The following is a 9,533-nucleotide window of genomic DNA, read 5'->3' on the forward strand; positions in this document are numbered from 1 at the left end:
GGGTTTACTTTATATAAACATTGTTTTATAGTAATTAAAATCAACTTTCCAATATATCAACATGACATTTACTCATTAATGTATAGTTTCACTTTATACAGACATTAATAGACAGTAATTACAAGCAATTCTCCAATATATGTAAAAATACACGTTTATTTTATGTAAACAATATTTGATAGCAATTGCAAGCAACTGTCCAATACATGTACAGACCTTTTACATTACTGCATGGGGTTTACTTTATATAAACACTGTTTGACAGTAATAATAAGCAACTCCGATATATACAGACCTTTCTTGTAAGTGCATGGGACTTACCTTATATGAACATAATTTGACAGTAATAACAAGGAACTCCAATACATCTACAGACTTATCTCATTTTTTTCTCATACATTTTTCTGACATTTTACAACAATGTCCCATCCAAATACAAGTCATTATTTGTTTTTTCTGTTTTAAAACCAAAACAGAAAACAAAGCAGCTGTGTTTTGTTCTATATAGGACCGGTGTTGCATCCCTACTGGTTTTCAAGCTAACTGGCTGCTGTACACATGCCGCTGTTGTCTGCGTCGGGCTTCATCCAAAAGGGAACGATCACCGACCTTCCACAGTGCACCAGGTCGCTCCTGCGACCTCCTCTCCCTCACCCTCTCCGGTAAACCTAATATGGGTTGGGTTGCCAGTGGAACCGGCGCACTGGACGGTCAGTGGTCATTCCCTCTGGCTGGATGCTCCTGATTTTAGCCTAATCCATGTGTTACTGCAGCTGGCGGCTCTCCGCAGCGTCGCGCAACTTTCTAAATTCTTCCATCTCGCGAAGAAAATAAAGGTCAGGTCGAAACAGTGTATAAAGGCTGAACGACAATTACCCAAACATTTTAATCCATGTATGATTTGTTAATATACAGTTAGATAAATTAACTAATAACCAGGGCTCGAGACTGACCCTGTTGTCCTGGGGACGATAGAAAATATGTTTGGGACGAAGAAGAATATTCTGTAGGACGCCTCTAGGACGAAAGGGATTGTGGTGGCTTATGTGTTTATTTATTAAAATTACTTAGCAAATGACAAACTGAACCGACCGAGCGCTGACGACAACAGAGGTCGTCTTCTCACGCTGTTACTACAGTCACGCCGGACTCACACAGGAGGCTGGCTGCTCACCTGTTCCCGCGGTACAGGTCCATTATTCTCTCAGGCTTGCTTGACCTCTCAATCGCACTGTGTAGGTTAGTTTTAAGCGCCACACATGAATCTTCTCACGCAGTGAAAAAAAAATCTATATTCTGATAACGTCGACTAGCGGCGATAATCAACTCCACCCAGTTGATGCAACTTGGCATACGGTATGATCGTAAAATAACCTGCGTGCGCTGAGACGCAGCCAGGAGACTCGCTGGTAGAGTTTTGCATTATAAACACCTGAAGCACAATCTGGCTGTTTGGGAGCTGCAGAAGTTAACATGAGGATTTTTGCCGAGATGTCTGCCTGATTGGCAGTGTTAGTTTCGTTTTTTAGGCTACCTCCGATGAAGTGCAGGGCACTTGTCTCATTCAGAAGGCTACAGTCTGAAGGGAAGCACAGCAGAGTACCTATTGGTCAGGTAGACTTAAATATTATGAATACCTATTAAATAATGATGTTAATCTCATAATACAATTTTTTTCTGGACATATAAGAGACGGACGTGTATAAAACTAGTCTGGAGCCCTGACTAATAACAATTCATAGTTGTCAGTACCATTGGATGTACTGACAACTACTGAATCACTGAATTAATTTGATACTGAAGAAATCTTAAAAACCAGAGAATTCTCGGGCAACTTCTGAAGCGTTTCTGTCCCAGTTTCTAGTGAGTTACAAACTGAATGTGTTGATGTTCAATCTCATCTTAATTATCCTACATTTAATCAGGCACCGCCACTGCCTAAGTGTATCTGCTGCAGGTTTATTAAGTGTAACACAAAAAGCTACACTAATCGGACACATTAATTATCAAAATAAATATTTTTCCGTTTTGGTTTTAAAACAACAAAAAACGATGTCTGTTTTTTTTGTTTTCTGTTTATCCGATTAAATTTTGAAACAAAATAATCAAAGAACAAACCATAAATGAATTGTGATATCATCTGATATAAGGTTTGAAGCTTTTCCAAAAACAATAAATTAAGAAAGATTTTATAGACACTATGAAATAAGTGTTGTGGGGTTTTTCTTTTTCTACAAAATTAGTTTCACATTCATTGTCTATTAACAAGCGGCTCCAGATTTTACACCTGATAACATCACAGTTTGAGTCTTCTCTGGTTTGTGGCTTGAGTAGCTCATGCTCATAACAAAATAACGATAAATGCTCAAGAAGTTCTGCTAAGTGAGGGAGGATCTGATGTGGGAGAGATAGCGGCAGCACGGGTGTGTCTGTCTGTCTGTGTGTGTGAGAGAGAGAAAAAAAAGAGAGAGCACTCCGTTTATTTATTCTCATAGCTAGGCTAACTAAAGGCTCGTGCAGACTATACGACTTTCAGCGTCGGCCGTTGGCCGTGCTGTTCAGACTACACAACTTGCCGTCTTGTGACGGGAGTCTTGAAGTCGTTGTGGCGTTCACACTACGTGACTGACGTGAAACCACGTTTTGTCAACAAAACACACGAGAAATGTGAAACGGGAAATGACGCAAACCTACAAAACAGCTGTTGTTTGTTATTATAAAGATAGCAATTATAAAGACAAAGAATCTGGGTGAAAGGATGGATTAGCACACGCAGGTAGCAGGAAACGTCTGAGCTAACAGAGAGCTGGAGGGGAGTAAAAAGTGTTTTGCGGTGAAAAAGTAGCTGCCTGCTCTGCAGCTGCCTGTTCTTTTTGGCTGGATGTGGATTTCGAGACGGCCGACTCCTCCAGATATTTGGCATGTTAGATATCTGGCTGGCATTGGCGATGTGTCAGAAATGTGTTGGGGAGTCGTTTTTATGCGTCGAGTAGTTCACACATAACGACTGGCGACCGCCGATCGATCGCTGATTTACCCCTGATTACAGCCTGATGGTCGCAGAGCTCGCTAACCGGCAAATCAGGCTTATCATCGTATAGTGTGAACTAGGCTGAAGTGATTATAACAAAAACTTTGTTTTTAACTTTGTTATGGCAAGGCTAGCAGACCCAAGTGCAGGTCTAAGAAAGTGAGAAGTTCGATAAAAGAGGAATAGGCTATTTATTAGGTTAAAAGGATCATATATTGCAGGTGAAGAGCGAGGCAGAGTGAAAATAGATGCACGCCGAACCGGGATGGTGGCTGCTGTACAAAGCAAGGGGAACCGTAGCTGAGAGTCTGAGCAGGTTCAGAGCAGAATCCGGGAAACATTTTAAAATGTAAGAAATTTGACTGTTTTGATCTGTAATGAAATTAAGCAATTATAAAATTAATAAACGCCATAACTTTCACACTACTGCTGTCATCACTCAGTTTAAAGTGCTCCGTCACAGCTGGCAGCTTCATTTTGTTTTCCCTTTGATGTGGACTGGAGCATTACGTTCATTGCTGTCAGCTGAGGTCAGGCATGCAAAAAAACAAGCCAACCCACGGGAGGAGCGTGTGAGGCCGGCCAGCCGCCCGCTGACAGAGCCTTTAGCTCCTGCCATCACACAGACCGCTGCAGCAACAACGGCAGAGGAAAAACACAGCTGGAAGGTTTTCATACCGCTTATCTGTCTTTACATTCTGAGGAATGTTGAAACGTTTTAACTTAAATAAAGAGACTGTTTGTGGGTCGCTGGTTTGTGTGTCGCATTGAACATTATGTCGCGGCAGTTGTGTGTGGCGTTGCTATGACGACCAGCTACATTGAGGGGTAATATTTCTGGGTACTATCTGCAATGGAAAACGGAGCACGGACAAACCGAGTTGAGCTGGTACTGGTGATGGAAAAACGCCATAAAAGTCACCCAGTAAATCATTGTTTAAAGTTCTGTTCATGCTCAACATCTAGAAAATGCACATAGGCTTAAAACACAGTCAAGTCCTTCAAAGTCAAAAACAATAGAAGCTAATTTCTTTCCAGTAACAAACAAACAAGGTCATATATAGTATCATATCAGAATTAATATACAGATGTGAATATGCATGCTAAAAAAGTTCATTTGGCAGATTGATATTCACCCACGTCCTTCCAGAATTCCAACGCTGGCTATGATCCTCTGTAGTGGCTCTCACCAGGCCTTGTCCTGAAAAATAGATAAGATGTATCATGCTTGTAAAAATTCCTACACATCAACGTATTGTTTTCAATTTACACACAATGGTAACTTTGCCTTCTACCCTCACAGCATCGCCAGAGCAGAGCCATTAGGTTGCCGCTTAATCAGAAAGCTTTATAGTCATTGAACGTAGTTCAACGAGATTTGCTCCGCTGTTAATGTTATGCCCTGATATCAGCAGTATTTCATGTCTTAATGCACTCTGGCTAGACTTTTAGCACCTTCTTCAGATTAGGCTGTTAGCGGGTAACATTAGCTAATTCACTGTACTGCTGTATTTGGGCGTGTATAAACCCTGTGATTAACCAGGCAACCGTCTGTGTGAGCTGAATGCCAAAGATGATCCTGACTTTCTGGCCTAAAAGCTAAGGTTAATGTGATGCTAACTGCAATAGCATATTTGAGCACTAGGCTACTCACACCTTGCTGCTTTTTTCCCCATTTGAAAACTGAAGATGTGTATTAGCCCACTGATTACATAACAGCAATAAACCAGCTGGATTTCCATACAATCCTCACCTTGTGTTCATTGAGACCCATGTCCTCTGTGGGTTTCAGCTCCTCTGCAATCAGCAGTCTTGCCTGCGAACTCCTTTGCCGCTTCCCTCTTAGCTTCCAGGGCATCAGCCTATCCTGTTCTCAGCCATCTGGTGCACCAGCAACGGAGAGTTTAACTTCACCCAGGCTATTCAGACTGTAGAGCAGGTTCAGAGGCTGGCTGTGGGAGAGCTGTCTGGTCTGTTGGTTCTGCCCTCACCACCTGATCCTTGGCCTCTTGATCCTTGTCAAACTGAACACAGAATATGAACCATAACATGGGTGAGAAAGATGTGGTAAAGCACAGCTCATAACGTATGATATTGTATGTTAGACATCTCATTAGCTTTCATTGACTCCTTGATCTGCAAATTTTTGGTATCCTTCTTAAGTCTTGCCTGAATAGGGATTATAAAATTAGGATGAGATTTGAACAGTACATCATTGCACATTCATAGATTTGTTTACTGCTGAATTGTGACCGCCGCTACTAAAAATTCCCACACCTATTATTATATTAATGCGCTACTAATTTTCGCTTGTACACTGTGAGCACAGTAACACTCAACCCTTGGCTCCCTTACTCTGCTCGATCTTCAAAGAACATCTACGTGACAGGTGCTGTTATAACAGCAGCGTAACTCTGAATCAGGAGGTGCGTAGCGAGTGTTTGATTGTCCGAGCGGTAGAAAGTGACGGTGAACGCGAGCGGAGGACAATATTCTGTCAGTAAATGTGCTGTGTCAGTTACAGCGTGTCAGCTTCTCAAGACTAAGAAAAGTCTGTTTGTTGTTTCCCACCTGCTGGAAAAGTGAAGCCTGTCTGCGCTAGAAAACGTCTCCCCTCCCCTTCAGACTGCCAGCTGAGCAGGAACGCTTCTACAGTAGGCTACATCTTTTGGCTGCTATGTAACTCAACATTAGCTCAATTTATAGAAAATAACTGGTAGTTGAATTTTATTACTACCTTCTTGTCCAATGTTGAGAACATCAGGTAAAAACTTAGACTAAACTGGTATAGCCTACAGCTGTGTCCTGTGTAGGCTCCATCCCACATTATTTTTCTGTCTGAAAAAGTGGTTGTTAGGAAAAGAAAGGACGGTGGTGATTGGGGGACCTGATGTTATTAAAGCAAGTAAGTGATGCAAACTAGTTCTTTTTAGCTAATGAGGAGACTTTTTGGATTTGGATGCAAATAAAATGCACCTCAGAAGGGAGCCTGACCTCCCCCAAGAAAATGTTATGTTTTTCAATGACAAATATATAATTTCACATCATCTTGGGCCATTATTTTCACCATATCTCTGAACAAATAGTGAAATGCTGGAGCAGATAATACACCCAAAGATCAGTCAACTGGAGGAACTACAGCCAGTAGATTTGGGGAAAGTAATTTGGTTGGTTATGATGCTCTCCACACTGATTAGACATTTATGGCACAGCATGTTTTGGGCCTCACCCCCTAAAACCCTGATAATATGACATCAGAATCATTATAGATAGGATTGTTCATGTTTGCCTTTTATTTCATAGCTTCTGACATTTATCTGTATAGACATTAATATAAAAATAGGCAACATGAGAAACCTCCTCCCTTCTGAGGTTTATTTTATTTGCACATTAACATCTAAAAAGAAACGACTCCTCATTAGCTTATAAGGACTAGTTTGCATCACTTATTTGCTTTACTAACCTCAGCTCCTCCAGTCACCTCCGTCCTTTCTTTTCCTAACAACCACTTTTTCAGACTCATCTGAAAACTGAAAAATAATTGAATCAGTCTCTAACGTTATGGGACAGAGCTGTACGCTACACCACTTTAGTCTAAGTTTCTAACTGATGTTCTCAACATTGGACAAGTAGGCAGTAATAAAATACAGCTTCCAGTTTCTTTCTATAAATTGAGCTAATGTTGAGTTACATAGCAGCCAAAAGATGTAGCCTACTGTAGAAGCGTTCCTGCTCAGCTGGCAGTCTGAAGGGGAGGGGAGACGTTTTCTAGCGCAGACAGGCTTCACTTTTCCAGCAGGTGGGAAACAACAAATGGACTTTTCTTAATCTTGAGAAGCTAACACGCTGTAACTGACACAGCACATTTACTGACAGAATATTGTCCTCCGCTCGCGTTCACCGTCACTTTCTACCGCTCGGACAATCAAACACTCGCTACGCACCTCCTGATTCAGAGTTACGCTGCTGTTATAACAGCACCTGTCACAGAGATGTGCTGTGAAGATCGAGGAGAGGAAGGGAGCCGAGCGTCGAGTGTTACTGTGCTCACAGTGTGTGAGTGAAAACATTTGTAGTTTAACGATCGTGGGAAATTTTAGTAGCAGCGATCAGGATTATAGGCAAAACACTGCTTGAGCATCCTATAGTCTGTCTACATATGAAATTCTGTTACTTATTTTTCAAACACTCACGGAGAAGTTGTCGAAATGGTCCACTCTGTCCAGACCTCAGCGGAGTCTCCTTTCTGGGTCCCAAATCGTTATTTTCACTCGTGATGAGTCTGGTTCTCTATTCAGAAAGAATAATTGACGTTAGCTAAAATACATGAGATCTATGTCTTACTAGGTAACGTTAGTACGCGGCATAACGTAACGTTAACAGTAACGTTAACCTTAGGAGCAGCGGAGCGTTTCACGTTTCTTTAATTAATATTAATATCAAGCTATCTGGCTAAACGTGCTACAGCTAACGTTAGCATTCTTAACAGTCACATTAACTAACTTAGCTGTCACTTAAATATGTCTTTGTCACTGCAGGTCACAATCTGCCACAGCCTTTTATTTGTTAGCAAGAGGGACTAACGTTAGGCCCGTTAATGTTATCGTTTTATCATGTAACTTAACAACTGACAAATGCAACTTAACTTACGGCTATGAAATGTTAAGATAAATGCATGATTCACATTGAAGAATAACGTAATAACGTTTTATTAAGGACTGGCAGAATGTTACGTTAGCTGACGTTAATGCCATACGGTGTCTGATAAATTAAAAAGGACAAATAAAACGTAACGTTTTCCAAGCTGCCGCCCTTAAATGTTACCTTAACTTATGAGAACTTGATATCTTGGGAGGAAACTTCATATGAAGAAAAACAAAATCATTACTTTACCTTCAGTGAACGCTGAATGTCGATATCCTGCGGGACGTTACCCGGACTGTCTGCTTCCAAACGAGCTTGACGTTATGACGTATCTCGACGAAGTAAAACATTGTCATTGGTCGAAGTCGCCTCTGCGCAGTATGAATCATCCAATGAGGGTACAGCATTCAAATATTTGAATATTCGCGCACTTTCCTGATTTCTGAAGCACAGAGACTAAAGAGACTATTTTTAATTTCTGTATTTTCAATCATTTTAAAGTTTTACCCCCTGATTATCAAAGATGTAGTTGATGCTACAGAAACATTTGTTGAACTGTTCAGTCCTAACATCACTTCCCAATCTTTCATACATTGCTCAATTATTGCAAAATTGTAAAAATATAACACCATTGGAAAGCTTTATTCTATGAAAAGCTCCCCATAAAGCTATTATGTTTTTTTACAGCCTTTATGAAATCCCATATATTTTCTCAAATACGCAGACGGTATGTGTTGTACAATTATGTCAATATGACATAAAAGGACAAGCACACACAATTGGGAAATGCAGGAGACATGATGAAGAAGGGACATCACAGTGGGAATGACCTAAAGGAGGGGACACACGGGCAGCAGCCATAAACTGTATATGAAAAGGCAGCAGCACACAATTCAAGATTTATTATATCTCAATACAGGATATTATCAAGCAACATCTGACACTACACTTAACACTGTGGGACAGGCAGCCATTTAAATGCATTAATGTAACACCTTAATGAAACATACTTTGACTGGGTCATATGTGCATGAAGCCTGTATAGCCATTGTCTTTGTAAATTGCAGTGTAATTTCAGATATTGATCAGATCACAGAGGTTCTGTCAGGCCCAAGTAAGGTGTTTGAGGTACTGGTGTGCATGAACATTCACATGTTCCACACCCCATAGGAGGAAAATTCATATCTACAGATGGTTTGAGCTGTGTTGGAACAGACATCAGAAGCCAAAGTGGACACAGTATGATTTTTAGTCCAACATCTGAAATAGGCTGTAGACTTGGGGGATCATGAACCCATGGCTTCCAAGAAAGTGGAATGAGGTAGATAGATCCTCCCTAACGACTGTGAACCCAAAGATGGTGACTGCTAACATGTTAGGATAGTAGTGATGCAAGAGGTTTATTCATTACTCTATTACAATCTCTTCAAATTATAACATTGATTAATCCAAAGAGCACTTGCTGGTGGGTTGTCTAGTTGAGCTGTGGAGTGGCTGAGGCGATGCAGTGATGGTGTTCAGGCTAGTTGTAGGCTCATACAGTGCTTTAAGATGTATGGCTGGTCCTACCTGTCACAGTGCCACTGTTAACCCTTCTTCACATAACTGATAAATTAAATACAAGTCTAACTCCTTGGAGTTGGCACTTATATGTGGTGCTTTCAGAGGTAAAACACTAACACACACATATTTACACACAGTAGGCCTACATATGAGACCACCGTGCTGAAGCGTGTGGTGGGAGAAGGGGGTGGGGGGGAAGTATACATAATTCTCAAATACTTAAAGTCCATCTAATCGCACTATCTGTGCAAAATATGAAAGTGTTGTTTAATCACAACAGTGAATTAGGGTTGTC

At 40.9% G+C, this 9,533-nt stretch overlaps 1 protein-coding gene and 1 long non-coding RNA gene across 2 annotated transcripts in view; one reads left to right on the forward strand and one right to left on the reverse strand.

Annotated features, from left to right (window-relative positions):
- Positions 1-2,993, forward strand: part of LOC123958203 (protocadherin alpha-6-like) — a 5,217-nt gene extending 2,224 nt beyond the window's left edge. Inside the window, exon 2 of the mRNA XM_046031459.1 lies at positions 2,916-2,993. Coding sequence (XP_045887415.1) covers positions 2,916-2,993 — 78 coding nt within the window. The remainder of the gene's footprint in view (positions 1-2,915) is intronic.
- Positions 2,994-3,205: 212 nt separating this feature from the next.
- LOC123957492 lies at positions 3,206-8,069 on the reverse strand. Its single transcript, XR_006821800.1, has 4 exons — positions 7,925-8,069; positions 7,225-7,321; positions 4,785-5,055; positions 3,206-4,232 (listed from the first exon to the last, which is right to left on the reverse strand). It is a non-coding gene; the product is annotated as an uncharacterized LOC123957492 (long non-coding RNA).
- Positions 8,070-9,533: the final 1,464 nt, after the last annotated feature.

Source organism: Micropterus dolomieu, linkage group LG19 (genome assembly GCF_021292245.1).
Source record: "Micropterus dolomieu isolate WLL.071019.BEF.003 ecotype Adirondacks linkage group LG19, ASM2129224v1, whole genome shotgun sequence".
NCBI lineage: Eukaryota > Metazoa > Chordata > Actinopteri > Centrarchiformes > Centrarchidae > Micropterus > Micropterus dolomieu.